This window comes from Platalea leucorodia, assembly GCF_965183815.1.
Source record: "Platalea leucorodia genome assembly, chromosome: 8".
Lineage (NCBI taxonomy): Eukaryota > Metazoa > Chordata > Aves > Pelecaniformes > Threskiornithidae > Platalea > Platalea leucorodia.
Window position 1 is genome coordinate 16716542 of NC_138830.1, and position 25195 is coordinate 16741736.

The 25195-nt window shown below is 36.1% G+C and overlaps 1 protein-coding gene across 2 annotated transcripts in view; it reads left to right on the top strand.

The window, feature by feature from the left end:
• Window positions 1-24491, top strand: part of PLOD2 (procollagen-lysine,2-oxoglutarate 5-dioxygenase 2) — a 56999-nt gene extending 32508 nt beyond the window's left edge. The window contains exons 9-20 of one of the 2 annotated variants that reach the window (XM_082319140.1): window positions 4061-4186; window positions 5689-5810; window positions 13371-13475; window positions 14788-14913; window positions 16085-16226; window positions 17440-17502; window positions 18877-18990; window positions 19392-19457; window positions 20435-20539; window positions 21459-21605; window positions 21924-22049; window positions 23142-24491. In XM_082319140.1, the coding sequence (XP_082175266.1) occupies window positions 4061-4186; window positions 5689-5810; window positions 13371-13475; window positions 14788-14913; window positions 16085-16226; window positions 17440-17502; window positions 18877-18990; window positions 19392-19457; window positions 20435-20539; window positions 21459-21605; window positions 21924-22049; window positions 23142-23297 (1398 nt within the window). In that variant the 3' untranslated portion in view covers window positions 23298-24491. The remainder of the gene's footprint in view (window positions 1-4060; window positions 4187-5688; window positions 5811-13370; window positions 13476-14787; window positions 14914-16084; window positions 16227-17439; window positions 17503-18876; window positions 18991-19391; window positions 19458-20434; window positions 20540-21458; window positions 21606-21923; window positions 22050-23141) is intronic. The other variant, XM_082319139.1, reaches the window with a different exon arrangement.
• Window positions 24492-25195: the final 704 nt, after the last annotated feature.

The following is a 25195-nucleotide window of genomic DNA, read 5'->3' on the forward strand; positions in this document are numbered from 1 at the left end:
AATTTTTGGGAGGTAGAAAAACCGTTCAGATATTTTAGATTTTTAACTGCAGACCTACAAAAAACTTCAATAGGCATCAGTTTAGTAATTTCTGTTACAAATAGAGGTTTACAGTTAACTGTAACATGCTTACATTTACTATTTTCTGAGAGATACAGAGAAATAGTCAAAACTGCTTCACCTTATAAAGGATGATACAGATACCTGTATTGTATATGCAAATGTGTATCTGTAGAATAAATCTGATGTAACTGAGCTTGGATATCAGTTTAGTCTTCAGAAGTCTTGTAAGACAAACATACACGTACATATGTGTGTGTGTGTGTGTATCAAATATTTGTGGACTTATTTTGGCTCTTTGGCTCCAAGCAAAGAGCTAGACTTTTGGCTCCAAGCAGGTCTTTAGTGTCTTTATGAATATTTCAGCTTGTACTCACTAAATTTTAGGCAGAGTAAATACTAAGATCTACCACGTGGAAATGTAAGGCTTGTACTTAAAAAGAACATTCTGATTATTCTTAACAGGCTGTTCCAGCAGCTGTTTCATTTCTGTTCTATATTGAAGATTTGAATGAGAACAGGCCTTAGAGGGTCACATTGAGGATAGCATGAAAGAAGTACTGGCTTGTTATCTTTGTAATGAAAGGACAAAGTGAAAGAATTTCTGGACAATAAGCAGCTTATGGACTGGAATAGAAATTTAAAAAGTTACTGCTGGAATTGTAATAACTTTCAGATTCTTTTTGTATCTTTTTTTTTAATTTTAATTTTGCTTGGAAAGTACAACATTTGAATGGTGTTCTATGGAAATAGTGTTTGCACTCTCAATATAAAGTTTACCTGAGGAAAAGAAGTTGTCTAAGTTTTTCCTCATGGTGTTGGCAATTAAAACATGGTTGGGGAGCAGTTAAATCTTAAAGCTGGTAATGGGGAGTAACTTGCAATGATTTACTGGATAGCTTCCTATAGTTTATGTATATCTACTTGGAATGCGTCTTCCTTACTGTAATTCATTCTTTGGACTTCATACCTCACTTACTCTGCCAGCAGAAATAATGAGACTTTTCCTTGGCCTCAGTGGAAGTGTTTACTTCAGGCATTTCTGAGTACAAGCAGTATTTCATTTTTTCAATGCACTTTCTGTTCTGGCCTGGCTGGTTGCTGCTTAGCAAGAAATCTTCAGTGAAAAGAGCAGTACCAAGTCTTTGCCTCTAATCATTCTTCCCATATTGTTTTATTTAACTTTCTGCATTGATACACTCATACATTCTGAGGGTTTTGCTTGTTCTTGTCATAAGCAAGTAGAGAATCACATTTGTTGATACCAGCTGTGTTTTGGGCTTTGAGTTCCTTTAGATGAATTCTTGCATGAATGGGTCTTTGAATCAATATGCTTAGGTGTTGTGGATTGAATGTTTTGGGCTGGGCTTACCTACAGACCTTGACTTTAGCAGTGCAAAACAGATAAACTCCAGCATAGAACAAGGAGCTGAAATCATACTGCTTTCCATTGTGGGTACAAGGATATCATTCCTTCTGTGAAGGTCAGGGGTAGGTGTATTCAAGGCAGAGGTGGGTGGAAGCATTACCATGGGCTGTGCAGGTTGTTCTGCGATGGATGAGCAGAAGAGCCTGAGGTACCAGCAGGGTCAGTGTGAGCAGGTGCTGGGAGCATGGCCTGTGAAAAGCTGAGCTTCAGGGTTACCTGTGAAGGAGCTGAGAGCCACAAATGCAGAGTCTATTTCTCGGTTCTTGTCCTGTTCACAGGAGCAAGACCTCCCATGCTCTGACCACAGCTGAAGTGTGGAAACTCAGTAACTGCTTTCTTCTCTGCTAATGTCAGCAGCCCATGCCACCCCCAAATTAGCTACCTGCCCAGGTCAAAGCATGGTAATGGTAAATAAGTTGAAGAACACACCTTGGCTCAATGAGTGTAAATTTTTACCACTTTTCTTAAGTTTTTTTTTGCTAAAACCTAAATTAAATTGGACAACAAACTTAATCACCCTGGAGCTACTTCTTAAATCTTTACTTCTTAAAGTTTGTTACTGTTCCTGCTGCAGTTGGGAAGGGTGACCTTGCTCATCCTCTCGCTTCACTGGTGCCTTTTGTGGCAAGGGTTCCTGGGCTTTGTCTCAGTATGACCACACAGAGCATTGTCCAGTATTTCTTCCAAAAACTGTCATACACTCACCTACTGGTTTGTGAAAAAGTAAACTTTAAAAGGCAAACATATGACCTTAGTGAAAATGAGAAAATCTGTCAGACAAGTTGTAACATCCCGGCGCAGACTGGGTATTCCCAAAGTGTTTTTGCTGAGGTGTAATTGGGAAGCACCAAAACTGCAGATTTGAGATACTCAAAATGCTGGGTATTAAAATTGTTCATTCTGACCTAGATTCAGATTATGCAGTGACAGCTTTTTATAGTATGGTGAACCAGCATCTAGATCGATGGACTCTCTGCTTTGAAAAGATGCAATTTGCAGGAATTTTTATTCTTAGTTTTTAAACACTGCTTTGCTTTGCTTACACTCCTGAGATTTTAGTGTAGACATTGGAGCCAAGCGGTTCACACTTCTGTGTATTGAAGGAGTGTTAGTAATTCCTGATTGTCCCTATAACCTCTGCAGATCCAGCCTGAACCCGCTTCTCTTTGTCCTGGAGAATAAGGGGAAAATGGCTTAGAATTAGAGAAATATGCAAAATAAATTATTGCGGCAGTTCTATTATTGGTAGCACATGTGCATGTTCAGCTTAGCAAGCCCAATGGCAAATGCTGCCTTCCTCATCGCTCGCAATCAGCAGTAACAGTTACCATGATACCAGCCTCAGTGGAGTGGTTGCCAGAGAATATCACAGTTGCTTTTTTCAAGACACGTCAGTGTACTTGTCTTCATCAGCTGTTTTGCAGTTATTAGGATGTCTGCATGAGTATGTATTAGGTTTGCAGACGAAGTTGTGAGTAGGAGGTAGTTGGGGTAAACATTGGTGCCTAATGTTTCCGATCTGATGCACTTGCCAGTATGTTTCTGGATTTCCGATGTAGACAGTGACACTGTGAAATCTCAACATGCGCCGATGGTTTATCCAGACGCTTTTCAAGTGGGTGTTGGCTTGCTTAAGGAAAGCCAACTTGCAGCCTTTTATACTCATATAAGGTTTCTCTCCAAGCCTTGTAGTGGGTTAGACGTTTATACTAACTGTCTCTTTTAGAGGTGGAAAATATTTTTGTTTAATCAGTGCATTTCTTTGTGAAGGATTCGAGGCCTTTGAAGGTTAAATTTCTTTGTCTCGCATAATATAATAATGTGTCTTAGGAATACACAAAAGTGCTGTCTAGGTTTGTTTTAGTGGTCGTGATCTCTATATCAAGCACATATAAACCGGGAATTAATACCGCTGTTCGAAGGATGTGAATTCACACTAAAATACGGTGCATAAAACTTGCATGCAAGGGAAGAAGCTCTAGTTAGTTCATCAAAGATCTTGATAAAATCAGTGAGTAGAGAAGTAATGCAGAGCCCACTTATAATGGTCAGGGGTAAATAGTGCATATAAGTGTATGGAAGGGTATTGCAGCCTTTGGCTTAAAGTACAGAGAAGTAAAATATTTTGTGGTATTTATTCTTTAACTACTTTTAAAAAAACCTGGTCTTCCCTATATTTTTTTGTAAATTTAACATATATTTGTATGTTGCTTTCAAAAAATGAATTTGCCATGCAGTTCTAGGTGTATTTCCTTAAATACTTTTTTTGCTGTTTTAATATTTTTTTTAAGTAAGAATTTTAAAAACCATAATACATTATTTTCTACTTCCAGTTTCTGTTATTGGAATTCAAAGAGTTTTCTAGCAATATTAAACCCATTATCTTTGCTTATTTAGTGAAGTCTGTGAAAATAAACCGGGGGCATAGCACTTTTTGAGCTAGTTGGTTTTGATTGTTTGAAAGCTGTGTGGCCCAAGTTACTACAACATGATATTAGCTGCTTTTTAATATAACTAATCTTAGAAAGGAGGCAAATCTTACTGGTTGTGTCAAAATATCGTTTTTTTTAGGAATATCCAAGAGTAAAAATTGGTGTTTTCATTGAACAACCCACTCCTTTCCTACCTAAATTTTTAGACAGACTGTTGACTCTGGACTACCCAAAGGATGCACTCAGTATCTTCATTCATAATAATGTAAGTATGATGTTACTATTGTGCAAAGCTTCAATTTTGGAAATTATGGTATGAATGAAAGTGTGTGAGGGAGTATATGGATTCTATATATATACATAATTAAGCTGCATAGGAAGAGATAATCTTTCAGAATTTAGTATGCAGAAGTGGAAAAAATACACCAATTAAATGAAATTGTGGCAGTGCTTACTGAAGTCTATTTAAGGGAACTGCTCAGATTCTTTCTCTTTTAGTAATGAAAAAGATTGTATTTTAAAGTATATGCTTCTGGGGGAAGTACCGATTGACATAAAACAATAGAGTTCCAGTTGGAAGGGACCTACAGTGATCATCTAGGCCAACTACCTGACCACTTCAGGACTGACCAAAAGTTATAGCATGTTATTAATAACCATTATCCAATAGTTGATGTTGGATTTGCTTTTCATCTTGTTGATACCCCAGTGCATTTATGTTTCTCATGGTGCTCCTGCTGGGTGCCGTGGGAAAGACTGGTGTGTCCAGGTATATTTTGAATGGCAGTAGAGATAAGTTGCTTTTTCGAAGATTTTTTTAATGCTTTTTGCTAATTACCTAATGATCTGGTGTTGCTGATACTTCACCAGTGACTTCAGTATTGCTATTTTCATAAGTGAGGTGACAGATGTGTGTAAATCTTTTGGAAAAACCTGGGCTGGAAGAGAAATGAGAGGAAAATATAATTCTGCTCTCTTTCACTTGGTGTGCATTTACTGTTGATATCATAGCACAAAAGGCCTGAGTAACAGAAGTAGAGCTTAATTTTAAAGTCTTCAGTGTGCTTTTGTAAGGGGATGTTAAAGATATGTGATATGCGCATAGGAATTGTAGGCTATGCTAGGTTTCATTGCTTCAGCCAGGAGTCATATGGTATTTGAAATGAATATAAAAGATTGAATAGCTTTTTTTATCATAGAAGGGGGAAAACCCTACCCAATATTTTAATTATTCTAATGTCAGCCATAATACACAAAAGCTACAAATGAGGGCACTGGATTGGAAGCATTGCATGCAGCTGAGATCTCTTAAATTGGAGGTAGGGTAATTAGAAATCATAGAAACAATCACTGTGACTGCATTTTAAAGAAACAATGACTGTCCACCTGGGTGGAGGTCGCAGCTCCCTCTCTAAAGCCATTCTGGAGTAGCATAAAAAACTCCTGTGTGCCACTGAGGTTGTGGGATGGGTTTTGAAGATCATAAAATAAATATCCTGAAAAAATATTGCATAAACAGTCTGTGAATCTTGCATCATTGGTCTGGAGGTACAGCTTTGATTTATATTGCTGATGTATTGGATTCTTTTGCTAAAATTTTGGACAGAAGAGTTTCATTTTAATGACAGATATACTGGAATATCTTCAAATACTGTTTGCCATCTGTTCATTTAGGCTAGAATACAATGTGTTCTTGGACACTATGTTTATGATTTCACAGCAACTTGTACTTTTCATTTACTCTAAACAATCTTAACATGATTACAGGAGGTTTACCATGAAAAACACATCAAGAAATTCTGGGAAAAAGCCAAGAACATTATCAGAAATATAAAAATTGTTGGACCTGAAGAAAATCTGAGTCAAGCAGAAGCCCGGAACATGGGAATGTAAATTCTAATTTATAAATCTGTTATAATGATGCATATGCTAACATTCTTTCATCTTTTATGTGTATTATTTTGCATCTTAAACACTAAGACTTCACATCTTAAGATACAAAAGTGGGAGCTTTTGTGGTAGAACAAGATCTAGATATAAGATATGAACTGTTGAGTATTTTATGGTTTCTGTCTAATGTAAAAAGCTGTTGGTCATTGTGCAAACATCTCTCTGGTTTGAACTACTTCGATAGTCTGTCATCTTGTCTTCTAATGAAGGCATAATGAAGGCATAGGCAATAGTAGACTACAAAGAAATAAGAGGTGTCAGATTATTTTTACATTACAGTTATGTCAAGCACGGGTATATATTAAAACATGATGAGCATAAACTGTAAAGTTTAAAATTTTTTTTTGAAGAATGCTATTAAAATAAAATAGTACAATGCAACAAACTTTTTAATAAAATTTGTGCAGAAAATTATATGTAGTAGTATTAAAAAAAAAAAAGGTGGTAGCAGGTGCAAATGTAAATAGAAATTCTGACTGCAGTGTATCTTCTAAAAATGTATTTGGTTTGATTTTTTTATCCAAAAGCTTTTCAAGCTAACTTATCACAGGGTGATTTCACAGAATAGAAGTACCTCTTGCATTGGATATGCATTTAACAATTGCACTTTTGTTGTCTTAGTCCCCCTTCTTCTTTTTTTTTTTTGTTTTGTTTTGTTTTTTCCTCTCATTCTTACTAGGGAATCCACCTCTTTAGCTTTTAAACCTGGCACTTGCCAGGACTAAATCTGAACCTTGTATCCTGTGTCAGACCTGCCTGTCAAGGGGTCTCTTTAGGGGCTGCAGCACTGGCTACTACCACAGAGTTGCTCATGACTCTCCCAGTATGTCCATCAGTCAGATTATGGAGTTTTACAGATCAGGATCCCACCAAAACCTTGCTGTGGCCCTTGAGCAAGCTTCATTCTGGCATAATTCTTCCACTCTCTTTTCTCCCAAATCTTCCAGGAGTGTCAGAGTAGAGAAATTATTTTCAAAAGGCCCTTTTCTTTTATATTCAGAGGTTAAGAGCCTAGCATAGGCTGTTCATGGCATCAGCTAAAAGAATGAAGGACTAGTCCTGAGTCTCCGTGGTGTTCATGGAAATTTGTTTGAATGGGGTTTTGTTGTGCTGAAGCCACTGGGAAACTGATATTTGGCTGAGGTCCAAGCCTCTTCCATAGCCTTTCTAGGAAACACTACAGATGTCCAGTGGTAGTGTAAGCAGCCATTCACATGCTTATAAATCATTCTTTCTTTATTTCCAATAGTGTCTAAAGCAAATGTACTGTTTGCAAACTTTTTGAAGTAGTGTATGTTACATGTAGCTGAGGTGGAATTTCTGGAGTTGCCTTTTCCTCTTTGGTGTTTTATAGACACCATAAGACAGAATCTTCAGTGTAAACCATTTCTATACTGTTAGTAAATCTCACCCAAAGATCTTTAAACCCATCATCTTTTGATAGAACCTACTGGCTTATAATGTGACAGAGGTTTTAATATAATATATGGTCTGTGGATAAAAAATAGTAATTTAAATCTATATTTGCAGAAAATAATTTCAAATTCTGTTACGTAAGGGAGGGAGATAATCATACTTGTGATGGGTACCACTGGATACACTACACTGTGATGTGTTATCCATTGTCTGGATATAATTTGATCCATGTTACTCCTGTTTGAAAGGCCTCTTTAATAAAGATTCTGTCCTAAAGAGATGCATAGCATATAGGGAAAATGTGAAGTATAATGCATGTGGAATGAGACCAAAATTTTGAATCATCCAGAAAGTATGAGTGTTAGTAGTAGGATCTTTCATGTGAACAACATAGATATAATTTGATGGCTCCTTTCAATTTGACTGAAGGAGGTTCAGTTCATCTGCTGCTTCCTTTGCACTCCTGGTCTGCTTGGCTGCCCTTGTGAACATCACCAGCTTCTCTGGAACAACTGCATTTATTTCTCCTCAAAAAATCTAGCTCAGAAGTACAGGATGTTCATGGCAAAGGCAGATACTATAAAAAATTATTTGCTTTGAACCCTTCAGCTGGCTTCCAACATAATAACCTCATTTGTTTCTCACTAATACTGCAGTGGGAATAACTTGAAAGGAGTGATTCTTCAAACCTGTGTAATGGCTTGATTTACAGAGATTGATATATTCAGTCTTCTGATTAATTTTCTCCTGCCTCTATCTGCATTATTGACTGATTGTTTTGTTCCATCTGCCTCAAACACTTGCTTTCTTCTTTTTCCAAATTAGTTGATTTTAGTATCTCTCTGTTAATTTCCAGTAGATTTAGAATTAATTTGGTCTCCTCACTTGCACATTTCACACAAAAAGTCTATTTATCTGAAGCAGCAAAACAAGCTTCAATTAATAGAGTTCAGTGCTTAGTGATAAAAAAAAAAAGTGAACTTAAGTGTTGAAGCTCTGATTTGTTTTCAGCAGAATACTTTTGAGTATATAATGCGGTTGAGTCAGTTTTCTCCTTACTTCTTTTTTTCCTTTTTTGACTCAGTGAAAAGTGGTGATAAACCACAGTGAGGTTCTCAGTAAATGAATCTCTCTTATGTTAATATAAATGTAGAGAAAACAACATTTTTTCATTTCACCCATAGCCATGCAGCAAACTTCTGTCTAGTTTTCTCATTCACATAATAAAGAATAATTGAAGCTTTACTTTCTTGCTTCTTCTTGACATGGAAAGCCCTCTCCTAAAGTTGGATAGGTGTTGGAAAGGACCCAAAATTGTGCAGTCAGCAAAGACTTGTTACAATTCAACAACATTGGCAAACAGGAGTGCACAGCTTTCCTTATTGTGGGCTGAAACAGAATAAAAAGGGAGGAAAATAAAGTAGAATAAAGAGAAGGAAAGTTTAGCTGCATGTTGTCTATTTTCTCTGCAGGTACATCCCTTGAAACCCTAAAATAGCATTTCCATGTCTTTTTTTTTTTTAGCCTTTGTCTACAAGGAGTATATTAGAGTTCTTATGGTTGGTTCTTTTTTTCTTTAAGAAAAAACTCATTTGTGGTTTTGCCTTGTTTGGCGATGAGATTTCAGCCAGCTGTAACAGAATTTGTTATGGCAGAAAATGTAAAATAACAATATGAAATATGTTCAAGCAGTAACAGAAAGTGGGGAAATATGGGAATTCATCTCATTTGCTTCTCTGAGGTTTTATTTATAAAAAATTTATTTTCCATAATCTCCCCCCCAGTACTTACAGACGTTAGGGTTTCTTTTTTGGGGGGGCTGTATTTTTCCTCCCTCAAAAATATTAGTAATAGAACTAGCTAGGATTTTTCCTGAACTTTTTAAAAAATCTGAGTTAACCTCAACTTTTAGTGGGGGTTTGCACATTTTAATGAAAGTTTACACTGAAAGCTTTCAAAAGTTTCAGGAAGAATAGTAGATCAGTATTAGTTAGAGAGTTCATTGACCTCACTGTTGAATTTTGAACTGAATTTGGAGTCTCCTATGTGCTTCTTGAAAGTCAGAAGATACTAAGTCAATGTCTCTGAGCTCCCTTTGGTATTGATAAATCATGACATGGCTGCAGGAGGACTCCCTTTCAGTCCTGTGAGTAGGGCAGGTGTCTTGGCTGTGGTTAAAGGAAGAGCAGGGATTAAATGTGTCTCCCAGATGTCAAGCGATTTCTGTTGGAGACTTGGATTTTCTGGAACTGCTTCTCCTGAAAGCTTCAGCAGTTCTGCGTTTCAGCCTCAGATGGAGGAGGAACGTTTTGAACTTTGAGTGTTGCAGAATAAAAACAACTTTCCCACCCATATCCTACTTCAGTAGCTTCCAGGTGTGATAACAATACTTAAACCTGAGATACAAAACTAAACATTAGTGCTTTATCTGTTTTGTGGCTGCATTTGTTTGTTTTTAGCGATGATAAGAGTTTCTTTATACTGTTGTGGTTATCTGGAGAGATGGAAAATGTAATCCTAAATGACAGGCAACGTCACCCAGTCTTTCAGTGAGTGTTGCAAACTTGTATCTGGGGCGCCTTTTCTTTTGGAGGTCTGTCAGATGGTGTAAGTGCTCTCCCTTCGGGCTCACAGTCCACATTTGGAATTGTATGTTCAAACTGTGAGGGGTATAAAAATGATATATTGATTCATTGCAAATTCAAACTATGTCTAAAAAAAAAAGTATGTTACTCAGTGGTAAAGAAATTGAGTGGACTATATGTCTTACCGCTATAAACAACTAGCCCCTTGGAATATCTCCGTGGAAAGTTTGATGAAGAGAAGAGCAGTGACACTTTCCCTTTTCAGATGAGGTCAGTGTTCCAGATGGGCTCACAGTTTGTAAGCAAAGTTAAACATCGCTCTGATTGCAAAATACTGTAAACTGATCTGCTGAGCTTCCACTTCTGCTCCACTTCCAACAAAAAATCTTGGCCTTCTACTAAACTTTCGTTAATCGTTACACTGAAATGGCTTTAAGTTATATACAAAAATATAGCTTTCTTTTCAATATTTGGTATTAGTTTACAAGCATGTGGACCATAAAGCAAGTAGATTAAAGGTTTTAGCCATTGAATTTAGATTAGGAAGTACATTACTATACATACGAGTATTGCTAGAAAGTACTTCCCACTTGTTCCTTGCTGTGACCTGGATACACATAATAAATAGTTTCACATATAATCTGGGATTATATGTGAAATATATATTACGTCTAGAGAGGTTAGCATACACTGTAAGAAGGTAATACTTTAAAGCATGGGAATATCCAGGATTACTTTTATTTGCTTGGGAAAGCTACTTGGCAACATTGAAAGCCTAAAGAGAAGATGCATTAATTTCTTAAGAGTAGGCTTGCTTTATTAATTTTGACAGGAACTTTTAAAACTCTTTTTCTGTATATCTGAAACTGGAAGTGTTTTGCTGAGATTTTTATTAGTGATCTTAAAGTGCAAAGGCAAAACTTATACTTCACATTTGACATGGTGACTTGTATCTGAAAATGCAAGGAGAATTATGCTTTAAACATGAAGTTTTGCCACTTGGTGATCCAATCTTCAATGCTGTATAGAAAGAGATAGGAGGAAAAATGAATCAAAGTACGGTCAGAATAGTAGCCTTGATTTTTGGCCTTTTTATATATATGTATACACACACATATATAAATATATATACAATGTAAGTATATTTAATATTCTTGGGTACAGAGGTTGAAGTTAGAGGTTTCACATTGTAGGTGATTTGTGCTACAGCTGAATTTGCAGACTGCTTAAGGCAGTAATGCTTTCAGAGTTCTCAGTAGATTAGTGAATGACTGAGTGTGACTTAGACCCAAAACTTTTAATTTATTATTTTGTGTTTTGGATTACTATGTTAATGAAGAGCAGAAGGATTTTCAACACTAACACATTGGACCAGGTTTAATAGAATTCTCTGGCTCTGGATTTTAAGGGGAGTGGGAGGCAAAAGTTGAAGAACCATACATTTTGAAATTGTGTAATCAATTTTCCAGTCATGTTTGCCTACAACTAAATATAAATCTGTTCCATTTGTTTTTTTTCTCATTTTCATAAATAAAAACATTAATTCCATTCATATTTTTATTAGCAGCAAAAGATTTAGCTGCTTTTGGGGAGATGCTGGCCAGTGTTGTGGCTGAAACTCTCGACTGGCATCGAGTCTGTTAGTCTCTCAGGTTTAGTTTCCTCATTAGTAGAATGAGGATAAAGGAGCTGAATATTTTTGGAAGAAATCTAACATCTGATGTGAAGTGCAATATAAAAGTCAGGTTACTATTAATAATTGTAATTGTGCTAATGCTAAAGCTGCATGTGAATTGTGTTCAGTAGTTGTAAAGCTTTGAACAGAATAGGTTACTAATGGAAAATGCCATAAAGTCTTAATTGCTGGGCTGTGTTATGGCCAAAATAAAACCTGCTGGTTTCAACTGGGGCAATTACACGAGAAATTCCTGATTAAAGAATTGCTGTCTTAAAAATATGTATACATAAGATAGAAAACTGTCAGTGAAGGAGATGTCAGTTAAAGCAAAACCAGAGGCTGACCACAGATATAAACTATGGCTGTGTGTCCAAACACAGGGACTTCAGCAGTAGTGGGAAGACCGTTTCTGGCTCAAATCAAATTTGGCTCAAATCATTACTACATCTTTAATGGTCAAGTTTGAAGAGGAAGGATTGCTTAAATTTATGGAATAAAAAAGCTCTGCCTTCTACTGTGATTCCAACAAAATCATACCTCTAAAGTCCTTTGAGCCAAAGAAAGTTTGAACAGAAAGACCCAAAAGGTGTTGATAAGTAGTAATCCTTATGGGAGATAGACTAAATGCTGAGTGAAGTGCTGTGTTAGGTAGTGGAGGGGAACGGAGGAGCAGCAGGCAGGAAGCCATGCCAGCGGTTGCCTTGACTTGTATGTAGCCTGTCATGTCCACTGTTTTTCACATCTTCTGAAGTGACAGAGATCTTTTCCTATGCGGAAAACAGTCACAAACAATCAAATCACATGGAACTTAAACTAAAGCAGTGTTTATAGACATTTTAAAGCAATAAAGTAAAATAATTTTAATGTTTCAAGCTATTACGATGGAATTAATGCAAGTTCTGCTGATAATAGTGGGGAAAATAGACAAAATCAATACCACCTGCATGATAGAAAGCTACTGCTTGGTCCAGTTCCTCTAAAAGTATATTTGATTTACTATAATCTCCTACTATTCTCTTGGCATAGGAAAGCTGAATTCACTGTACCGGATCTTAGCCTAGCAAGTATACCCTGCTAGAAACGTGCAAATATAGTCTGTGTGTCTTACTTTCATATTTATGGTAGAATGCGTCTTCTGCTTGGTTGAAGCTTTCTCTTGAAGGTGTGGGAATCTATGCAAATAATTTATTCTGATAGACATAGTGTGTGGGACAAATTAAATTCCTTTTTCTAATTTCCATTCACCACCTGTGCAATTGTTTTATATATGTCTTTACCAACTGTGTTATTCTTATAGGTCACAAAAAGACTAAGGAAAGGTCTTTAAACATATATTTCTTTACAGTTTTTGTCTTGCACTGTCCATAAGGTTTCGATTACTATTCAGATCAGCAGATCACGTCTGTAGCACCTTTGCCCAAAGACAGTGTTACAGCCACATGCAGTTACTTACTAGAGAAGCTCATTATTAAGTGACTGTACTGATATCCAGCTATATAAATTAGTGGCTTGATTTCCCTCCCTGCCCACCCCGCCCTGTTTTCCATTATGATAGGACATAGTAGCTCTTACTGAACTTCGTAAAGGTTAGAGATCACTTAGTTTATGAAAAGAAAAAGATAAGGCATCTGATCCATGTTTTAAAATCTTCTTTTAGTTAAAGAAACCTTTCTTTTACTATACTACACTGCAGAGGGCTTTCAATGCAATGTAAGAGTCGAGCACTTGGTTGTGGTTTGGGTTTTTTGCATTTTTTTTGTTTTGTTGTTTGTGAATCTTTTCTGGACATGTGAGTTAACCATTCCTTTTTGTCTTTTTAGGGACCTTTGTCGCCAGGATAAAGCATGTGAATATTACTTCAGCATAGATGCAGATGTCGTGCTGACAAACCCGAAAACTTTAAGAATACTCATAGAACAGAACAGGTGTAGTATGTCTCTTGATTTTACATTATTTTCTCCAACTTGAAGGGATTCTCTGGGGCCCATCCAAAGAAAATGAGATCCCGTTTGTTCTTGCAGAGTTAGATCCTCTTTGTTTACTTGTGTTATTTGATTGCCATAGTTCATAATGGGCTTGGAGGCCAACAATTCACACAGCATTTTGTTCCTGTCAAGCAACAATTCCTGGTGTGAATTTCAAATGCTTCGGAGCTCCTCTGAAGAGAATGGTGTGGTGTAAGCAGGTTTTATGAAATTAATTAAGATTTCACCGACTAATGATTTCAAAGTTGGTCACACACAAAATGTTAAAAAAACCCAACCCCAAACAACAACAAAAATACCTCCAAAACAAAAACCAAACAGAAACTCCCTAGAGCTTATTACTCTAGCATTGCAGTATTATTACTTTCTTTTTAAATCATAGATGCAATAAAATAGTGGAAAGTTATTGGAGATGAAACAGCTGTAATGACCAGTTTCTCCTTGTATTAGTATGACCTCTTAAGTTATACAAAGCTGTGACTTTAGCAGCAGCAGCTTTCAGCAGACTGGGCTCGCTGTGAATGCTGTGCAGTTCACTCCTGCCAATTTGTAACTTCCCATGCCAGGTAGGTAGGTGGTATTTGCCTCTTCATAACAAATCTGGGAATCTCAGGTGTATCACAGAAAGATAAATTATAAATGTCTGTTTTGACCTACTAGTGAGAAGGGATGGAGGTTAAATAAAGATGTGGCTGTCGGCCCTTTGCATTATATTCCTTGTAATATTTACTGTTGTATAAAGAGGCTAAAAGCCAGGTACACTAGGTGAAAGAAACAGAAGCTTTGCAAAATATATCTACCAGTAGGAACCCTCTGAAACCAAGTACCATTGTATTCTTTTTATTCTGGTCAACTGAGATTTCCCCTTTTGACTCTATTAAATTTTGGGTAAGCTAAGTCTCACTGTGGTGTTTTTTTGTGGTTTTTTTTGTTTGGTTTTTTTTTTCTTTTCTTTTCATGTCTTTGACTTCGTGATGCTTTTTGTCTTTGGGCAGTATTTTTTTGCTTGACTGAAAATCAAGCCACCTCTGATTTATAGGAATCTTTGCTTCTGTTACACTGATGTTGTTTCTGGGCAGTGGGTACTTGGATGCTGTTTCTTCCAGCTTAATTTCAGAATAGCTGTACTGAGATTTCAGAGTCATTGGTGTTTTAACTACGCTATACTCCAAACTGAGGAAAGCTGCTGTGTTTTGACGTATGGTCTACGTATAACAGTTCATGTTTTCTTATTCAATATATCGCTTCACAGAAAGATAATTGCTCCACTTGTAACTCGTCATGGGAAGCTTTGGTCCAATTTCTGGGGTGCTTTGGGCCCAGATGGATATTATGCTCGATCAGAAGATTACGTTGCTATTGTCCAAGGGAACAGAGTGTAAGTAATTGTAAGCTAATTTTTATAGTCAAGGCACCCCGTATGGTTATTAGCAACATATTCTTACATTTTCATGCAATCTGGTATTCCTGAAGAGCTTAGGTTAGTTTTATTGTTTAGCTTTTTCTATTTCATAGGAATGCATTTGTTTTCCCATTTGTTTTTTTCCCATTCACAGCTTCAATAAAAAAGCAAATAACACGATGAGCTGGTATTAGTAATGAACATAGTCATTAGTAGTACCTGTCTGATTGTATCTGGTTACTCTAGCAGTGCATAATACAGAAAATGGCAAGACAAACAAATAGTAAACCCAAAACTCTGTATTCCAAGAGCCTCAGTCAAAAGAAGTGATTGTTGCATTTGTCAAATGACTCCTTCATCTCTTTGGGGCAAATGTTTAATCAGCTGAACAACTATAATTTCTTCATGTGTTTCTTCCTGTATATTATCTCAGCTATATCCTAAGGAGCTTCTTGAGAAATACTTTTGTCACATAGCCTTTTGGGTTTGTCCTCCACCTAAATCCCATGCGGTGATGCCTTTTCATTGCCCTGAAAGAACAAAAAGGTCTGAAACAGATTGAATGCTTGAATAGGACTGGCTCATTTTCAGTCGCACTGAAAGATGTACTCGTGGCGCTGGGAGGGAGGAAATCTGTAGAGCGAGCATTGTGACAGCAATGCTTTTTTGTTGATATTGGCCCAACTGACATAAATACGTAGCCTGCTGTGGTCCATGGGTATTTGTGTGAGGAGGTCAGACCAGCTGTGTGAAGCCTCAGTGAAGTCTTTCAACTCACTTAAAAACCTGTTTTAGAATTTCTTTCTCCATCTGGTAGTGTAGAATAATATTATAAAAGAGTTTGACTGATTGCCTTAACTATGGAAACATGAAGTGCATTTGTAGTTAAAACCCTTTAGAGAATTTGACCTTTCTATTTTTTATAACAATACTTCATAAAAGTTGAACTACTGCCTATGCTTACGTTTGAGGTGTCCACAATGTCCAGCTGTAGTTTTTCAAATGTATTGGGAACCTTTCAGCTTAATTTCCTTGAAACTTGCTTACTCTTGTCAGCAAATACAGAGGTGCTGGTTCGATAGAGTAGGCACCAAATTAGTTTTCATGGCTTTACACTATTTGCATTTTTTTTTTTTTTTTTTTACAGAGGAGTATGGAATATTCCTTATATGGCTAATATATACTTAATTAAAGGACAAACTCTCAGATCAGAGATGAAAGAAAAGAACTACTTTATGCGTGATAAGTTGGATCCCGATATGGCTCTCTGCAGGAATGCAAGGGAAATGGTAAGGTGTATCTATAACAGCTTGCTTTTAAATACACACAGACTTCTTTGTGTCCTGCTACAATTGACTGCTTCACTTGATTGATCTTGGATATTATGTTTTTACTGCTAATTCAAAGTACTGGCCAATTTTTGTGACATAGAACGTTTTAGGTGTATTTCTTTAAATTGTTGAGAACAGAGGTTTTTGCAAGGCCAGTGCACTGGTGCACTGACTGCGTGATGGTTTTTATTTAAATGCACTGAAAATTCCTATTGAGGTTAAAATACCTTCCTCATTGGCGCAACCTCAACAGGATGAAAGAGGGCTCAACTGCTCTGCTGTATATAACTTCAAACTTACCAATGCATTTAGAGCATCTCTATTATGCACGTTTTTATGCAGTGTGAAACTTCTAGCAGACTAAGTTGGAATATCTTGTAATTTCGTATTTAAGTAGATACATATTTGAATTAATGATGGGCAGTGTTGATATCAAAAGCCTAAGTGATTTATGAAACTGTGTGAATCTTCTTAGGGAGCATGAATTACTCATTAATTTTTCCAGATAGATTAAAACTGTATCAGAAATTTGTTACTTGCATTAAGCTGTAAGTAATGAGAGAAAACGTATTTGTACTGTAAAAATATGAATATGTAAATCCACATTTCTACTGATATTTACACTAGTTTCAGCACAGAAACAAATAAGACCTAAACCAGACCTATTTCCAGACACTATAGCATTGAAAAATAATTTTGCTGAATTGAACAAGAAAAGTTGGCAAGTATTAATTTTTTTATTCCCTCATAACAAGGCATGATCTCCTTTGTTTGTACTGATTCTTCAGGACATCCCCGTCCAATTCTGTTGTATTCAAACCTTCTCAGCATCAGTTATTGCAAACCTGTGCTTCCCATGCGCTCATTAAACTAATCTGACTGGCTCATCAGAAAATTGCTTTCTCTTTTCCTCTTTCTCAGTCTGTGCTGTAAGATGGTCTGGTACGTGCTTGTTTTTGTATTGCAGCAGATGAGAAGGGGCTGGTGGAAACAGCTTTGACGTGTATTATGAGCTTTGCTTGGAGATGCATGTTGTCTGTAAAGGCATATCAGCTTTTGATCAAAGGCTGCTATTTCCCTAATATTTCCCTGTGGAAACCTAATAGTAGTCGGAAAAAGAGAAAGAGATTATGTATCGGAAAACTGATGTGATGATTCTCCTTCATTTTAGACTTTACAAAGGGAAAAAGACTCCCCTTCTTCGGAAACATTCCATATGCTCAGACCCCCAAAGGTGTTGCTTTATTTTTTTTATTCATTAGTTATTATTACGTGCAGTATTATACAAGAAGATACTTCTCCTCTGTCCACTTACTCTAATGAAATACTGCTCTAGCTTTCTCTTCAATCATCTAAGGTTCAAGTTTTTGCCAGGGACAGGCTCTTCGTGACCAGCTCAAAGCATCTTAGAGAGGCTTGTTGTTTCCTCAGGGAGGTTTCTCAGTGCTTCTGAGGTTAAGGTGTGCTGAAGCTGTGCTTCCATAGCTAAAATTGATTCAGCAGTCTTAGGAAGGACTAAAGCTCAAATCACTAGCAGGTCAGCCAGGCTCCCCTGGTGACCACACAGGGCTGTTGTGAAATCAGTGTCACTTTAAGCTGTTTTTCTTGACCCAGACCCTCCTTATTCTCCCTGCTGCAGCTATTTTATGATTTGGTAAGTGCCCAAAACTGGGCACATGTTTAACATAATCATTACCTTTCTAACAGTTTAACTGTTTTTCAGACAAAAACATAGGCAGAAATACCAAAGTATCCAAATAGTAATGTCTTCATCTGCTGCAAATCCAAAGTCACAAACACTTCAGAAATGAAGTTTTAGTCTGAAAAACAGTAAACTGAAGAAGCCCCACAGAACCTAAATTTCTTTTCAAAAAGACTATTTTCTGCTACTATTTCTAATCAAGAGAGTTTTGTTAATATCTTCTGTTAATAGCGTAATAATAAAGCTGTATCTTACCACACTTGATATCTTGCACATATTTTGCAGTGTTTGCTTAAGTGAACATACTTCACAGTGCTCAGCTGTTTTGTACCCTGATCTGAATATTCTTATATGCTGTATTTGCCAATATCTTTTTATTTCAGGCCAATTCACCAGAAGGATCATGTAGTGAATGCTCTGAAATAAGTTTCTTGTTCTGACTTCCATTAGACCTTTTATTGTTAGCTTATTCTTTCAGTTTTTAATCAGAAACTAAACCCTAGATGTTGGTTTTCTTGTATGAGTATTTTCAGTTTGAGAACAGGTGCTTCCAGTGTGTCTTCTTAGGTTTTCTGGAAAACAAATCAACCAACCACTTCTCTGTTTTTTTCCTTTCTATAACTGTATGTGGGTTTACGTTATGAACAATATATGTTTTGGTTTAATGTGTTTAGAAAATGAATTCAACCAAATGCTTGTAAACAAGAAATTATGAACACTAGTTGGTGATTAGAATCAACCTTTCAAAAATTAAAGATGCTACATGAACAGCATGTGTATAATATCTACGTACAAGTGTGTGATATATTTTATGAAAGTGCAGGCATAAACAAACAGACTTTTTTAAAACATTATTTTTGCTAAGATTGACAGTTTTGCTAATGACATCTTCTCTACTTGGTGTAGGGTGTTTTCATGTACATTACCAACAGACATGAATTTGGAAGACTTATTTCTACAGCCAATTACAATACCTCCCACTACAACAATGACCTCTGGCAGATATTCGAAAATCCTGTGGTATGCATCTAATTATTGATGAAACAGTTATTTTATTTGAAAAAATTGTAGTTTATGTATTATAAAGGACTTGGGATTTAAAGACTTTACATGGAGAACATTTGTTTATTATGCACTAAATATTGGTTGCGTGCTAAAAGGTGTTCTCTACCACCCATTTAAGCAACTGACAATATATCATATCAACAAGCCAACTGAAGACCAGAGCAAGGAGTTGGAGATATGGCCCTGATGTAACAGGTTTCATGATTTTTGACATGATGAGAACCAGTTTATTTATGGGTATAAGAAATTGTTTAATTGCTTCCAATGCTTTCAGTAAAGCAAATGAATATAAATTATTTTTTGTCACTTATAAATTCATTTGTTCTATTTTAATGTTTTAAAATCTTGGCTTTTAGGACTGGAAGGAAACCTATATAAATCCCAACTACTCAAAGATCTTCACTGATAATATAGTAGAACAGGTGGGTATAAGTAGTTTTCTTAAAATTTGTGGGACTGACTGATAATAAATTGGCATACACTAGCTATTTCCATGCAAATGCTGTTTTGGTCTGTGGCTGAACAGCTTTTTGATGTTTTGGATCAGAACTGAATCTTTGCCATTTTGAAAACTAGATGAGAGGAATCAAAAAATAATTGCTAGATTGCTCAGAATGTAGTTGTCCAAGTAATTGGCTTCTCCAAAAGATGTATTTAGCTTATTTATTTGAGCTAGCTGGTACCACTGCAGAAGGCCTAATAAAATTTCTGTAGAAAATTGCTGCGTTTTCTGGTATCTAGTAAGGCAAGCTCATCTAGGTACTTTCCCTGGGGTGTGCCTGTCCCTATGGATTCCCAAGGTCTGACAACCATGAATCCAAGGTAAAGCCTTTTACTGGATGCAAAGAGGTTGTCTTTTTTTTTTTTTTTTTTGTCTGCCTGGCTGCTTGCTTTCATGCAACTGATCTGGACGGAGCACTTCTAAGATGATAATTTTTGTACCAGTGTTGGATGATCAGTTCTGTGATAATTAGAGACAGTGATTTAATGAACTTTGCTTCCTTAAGAAGCTGGGATAAATTGTTTTTGTGTTTAAAACAATGTTAAGTTTTAAACTGTTTTCCTTAATAGCTTGTAATGTAGATCAGGGTTGTTATTTAGAGCAACCAAGGCACAGAGTATGTGGGTACACCGATGCAGCTGTTAAGGCTGGGTCATGGCTTACAAGGTAGCTCGTAGATTTTGCTTCATTCTGTGAGAATGTGCTTGTGGATCAAGACAAAACTTAATTATTTAAATGTATCTGAATTATGGCTCAAATGAGAACAGTTGATATTCTTTAATGACCAAGAAAAAATGTCCTTTCTTAGCAGCTGAAAATAAAAGATAGCTGTCAAAGCTTAACTCCACTGAAAGAGGTGAATGTAGTTTTTTTTTTTTTTTTTTTTTTCTTTTGTAGCCATGTCCAGATGTGTTTTGGTTTCCCATATTTTCTGACACTGCCTGTGATGAATTGGTAGAAGAAATGGAACATTTTGGACAATGGTCTGGTGGAAAACACCAAGTAAGTGTCAGCCTATATAAACATGACCTTAATGAATGACTACCCTTATGATAATAAGTCATGGCGTACTGCAACAAACAAACATTCCAACAATTGCCAATGACCCTGAGACATCTGCTTCATGGTATAAAATGCTTAGTTTAGTCTACTGCGTAGCCTGTGGTTCAGCAGATTTAGAGACATTCCTCAATTAACCTTGAACTAGCAAATTCAGACACTAACAGTGGTGCAGTTGCTGTAGTAGTTACTTGACGGTTATCCAGGGCTGATCTTGGATAGCTGTTGATAGGTGTTCAGAGAAGTTTTACTCGCTTACCTCTTCAGTACTAATTTGTCAGGCTTGTCTCCCTAAGCAGTAACCCACAAATGTTATGAGCTATTGTGTTTGTGTTTGCAGAAAGTTCAAAGCATTCATTAACTGCTGCTAAAATCGGAGGAATGTTTGTCGTATTCACAAATGTGGTACCTTAGAAATGAGATAAATTGCAGTCATTATTTTACTGCAGGGAGGAGCCTCCAGAAAGGATTTTAAGCTACTTTTATCTTCAAATTATTTCAGCGTTTATTACCATGTCAAGTTGAGGCCTGTACTCTTGATCTGATATAACTTCAGTTGCATCTACGTCTCAATAAATAAAACCATTGCCCCAGGAAGAAGCCCTTACTTACAGGCAACACATCTAAATATTGAGTCACCTTTTAAAAAAATTGCCAATTTTTGCTCATTGATAGTTCAGCAGTTTTTTTTTTTTTCCACAGCAGTTAGCTGTGAAATTATTGTACAGCAAGCTCACGTATGCCCACTAAAGCATTGCTTTGTTGCAGTTTTGTGATTCTGCAGATTTCAAATAAATATTTGTAGAAGTGCAAGAGGTGTTCCATGTCCATATTTCAAGGCTATTTATGGTGTTTTCATTAGGACAGCCGTATTTCTGGAGGTTATGAAAATGTCCCAACTGATGATATTCATATGAAGCAAATCGGACTGGATAATGAATGGCTGCATTTCATAAGAGAGTTCATTGCACCAGTAACACTAAAAGTGTTTGCTGGCTATTATACCAAGGTATGTGTTTAAAATTTTTGCAGATAATTACTGCATGGCATGGGTAATTCTGAGTATTTTATTGAATATGCCCTATTTGGTTTTGTTGGGGAGCTTATACATGATGTAGCAGTATAGATGAATGTTGCTGTTAACTCAACTTTAAACAAAAATAATAATAATAATAATAAAAAAAAAAACAACCAAAAAAAACCCACAAAAAAAAAAAAAAAAAAAAAAAAAAAAAAAAAAAAAAAAAAAAACAAACCAAAAAACCAAGAACCCTGTGTGTGACTTGGAAGTTCACATGTTGAAGTCTGACTGTATATTTTGTTTCAGGGGTATGCTCTATTGAATTTTGTTGTAAAATATAGCCCTGACAGACAACGGTCACTCAGACCTCATCATGACTCCTCTACATTCACAATCAACATCGCTCTCAACAAAGTAGGAGAGGACTTTCAAGTAAGTTGACAACTTACTGACTTAAAAAATGTCCTTAGAGTGTCTAATATTGTTTCCAAACTAAAGCCCAAATGGATATACTTTAAGACTATGTTGAAAAGGAAAAGATGTGCATCACAAATTAAGATATATTATTCCTTTGTGTTTTTTGACAAGTACTAAATTTGCTCGATTGCAGGATCCAGAACTGTTGATGCAGTCAGGCTGAATTGGTCGAAATGATTTCAGATGGTGGGGGAGAAGGGGTTTAAAGAAAAACTTCGGAGATGTTAGGCATTTCATTTTCAACATTTCTGAAAAGCTTCGTTTCCATACAGTGAAAACCAATTATTCAAAATACTTTAAATAGTCTGAAGTTGACTCAAATGGCCTCTTTTCTGTACAACTTTGTTAATGATTCTTTTTTAGATCAGCCACAGAATGAAAATTTTCAACTGTTGTTCCCGTTTGTTTTGTTTTGTTTTGTTTTTCCTGAGATGAATCAATATCAGAGTAGAAAATAATTTAACTAAACAGTCCCCAGAGTATGGAGGTAGGCAGGGCAGCGCAGTAATATCCAGCTTTGACTAGTAGAGAAACTTAACCTGTTTTGTTTATAAACCTGTATTATTCAGAGTCCTACTTAACACCCATAAGTGCGTTTCTCAAACTTATTACTTTAGAAAACACACCTTCAGTTTGAAAGCAACAGCCAGATTAATTTATTTAAGATTTGTTTAAATGCTATCCTGGATAGGGATGCAGTCCTGGAACAGGGCCTGTGAACATGATTTGCTTCTCCCTGGTGTCATCTACAGTAAAGTTACTGAAGATCTGTTTGTCAGAGTTGCTGCTTGAATGAGTTGCTATCCAGGGAATGCTAAAGCAAAGCAAGGGGAAATCTTTGATTGCAAGTGCATGTCTGTTATATATTGCTCTGAAGATGGTGTCATGTAAACAACCTTGTTAGTAGAGATAGGAAAAAAAATTATTGTTAACAGCCTGTTAATAATAGCAAAATATTTTAAATTGTGGATAAATAAAAAGGAACTTACTCAATTAAAACACAAGGTAAACGTTTGGATTTTTGTTTTGTTCGTGTTTTTACTGCAGGGAGGCGGATGTAAATTTCTTAGGTACAACTGCTCCATTGAGTCTCCCAGGAAAGGATGGAGTTTCATGCACCCAGGAAGACTGACTCATTTACATGAAGGACTTCCTATCTTGAATGGCACAAGATACATTGCAGTATCATTTATTGATCCTTAATTTTATTTTTTTTCCCCTCTTCAGCAGTGTTTGATTCTTTACATAAACACTTATTTATAGATTTCTTCTGGAAGATGGTGATAAAAGAAACTTTAAGTTACTGTTCCTAGACAGCAAAGTTACTTTGGGCTAAAAGAATGAAAAAAAGGAAATGTTCTAAAATTGTTGAAGATTTCTCAATATCTGCTCTGAGCCTTGAGTCACAAAGTAAACATGTCCTGCTTTTTTTTCCATTCTGCTGTCTTAAAGAGTAGGTAAGGAGGGAAAATGGAAAAGCATTTTATAATGAATCCATTTCTTTGTTGAAAAGAAAAAAAAAAAAAAAAAAAAACCACCAAAAAACCAAACAACCCTAGATACAAAATTATCTGAAAAATTTACTGTGGTTTTCACTTAAAGTGACACAGCTAAAGTTTTTGTGGTGTGTATGTTTGGTACCAACCAATTAAAAACCACAGCATAAAAACAAAATCAAGTGAATCTGGTATACAGTTGTTGGGCATAAGCAATAATTCCATATGCTGGTATATACTGAAGGGAAAACATCTTAGTAGCCTGTTTTCTTAATTCATTTTCAGTACTGAAATGTACACCTTCAGAAGAAAAGATAAATTAATTGAGGAGCAAGGATTAAAGAATTTAGCTAAGAAAAAATGGTTTATCATTTGTTTTAAAAACTCATCCTGTTGAAAATTTACTTCTCTTCACCAAGTGACCTTCATTTAAAATGAGTTATTTTTCTAAATGTGTAATTGCACCCAAGTGATACTGGAAATTTGATGTTTATTTTCAGGATGCTGGTAAATTTTAATAATAGGATGTTTTTTATAGACAATTTTCTACTCTTACTTAAAATTACTTGAATTTTGTATCAGGAAAATGAAATTGTCCCTTTTAAAACTAAGGGTCTTAACTTGCCGTTTATTTTAAAGAAATCAGTTTGAAATATTCCTACTGTATCTACTGTTTGTAATTTAAAGAAACTTGAAGCAAACTGTCTCAAAGTCTACCGTGCCAAAATGCACATCGTGTTGGAAAAACTTGTGAACAATAAAGGGTAATTTTAAATTAATGTAACAGCTTTTACTTGACTGTATTAGGTAGTTTCTTTGCATGTTGACATTGTTCTTACAGAAATTATATTTATTGATGAATATTTTTAAGGTATTCTAGATATATATTTAGATTGGAGGTTTCTCTAAGTGTCGGGTTTTGGCTTATTTACTGTGTTACTACCGAAATTATTTCTCACGTGAGTTGGTTCCTGTGTACGTTACAGAAAGTGCATTACACTTTCAGAACGACCACAGCAGGATGGATGTTTCTTGTTTTCTGTACTGACCTTCCTTTTTTATATAGAGGCTTTTTGATGATCTAAACAGTACTTCGTTTTTTACCTGCTAATATTTGAAGAAACCTTCTGTCGTGTTTCCTAAACACAAGCTGTATTTGGAGCTGAAAGGATTGAGAGAGGAGTTCAATGATTACTCTGTTACTGAAAATATGCATGTCTGCTGATTTCTCTGTTCTGCTGTTTTGAGGAGTGGGTTGTAACCATACTTAAAGTTACACTGAAGCAAATACATCAAAATGTGGTAACTTCAATAATTTACTGAAGTCAGCTGGCTTGAAAAGGAATGGCTTTTCACAGGAAGTTCTTTGCTTTCTTTTAATTTCTCTTTACACTGTCAACTTTTCTTCATTTCAGGCTACTATTTGGAGGTTGATATCCCCTGACTTTGTTTCCAGACATGGAACACCTCCGCATTAGTGAGTGTTGCTATATATGTAGCCTGTGCTTAGGCAAACTTTACAGATCAGAAAATCTTCAGGCCTTCAGAATGAAAGCAGCCTTTGTTAGTCACCTTTTTCTGAGCATTTGCCTGTGGTCTCTTAGG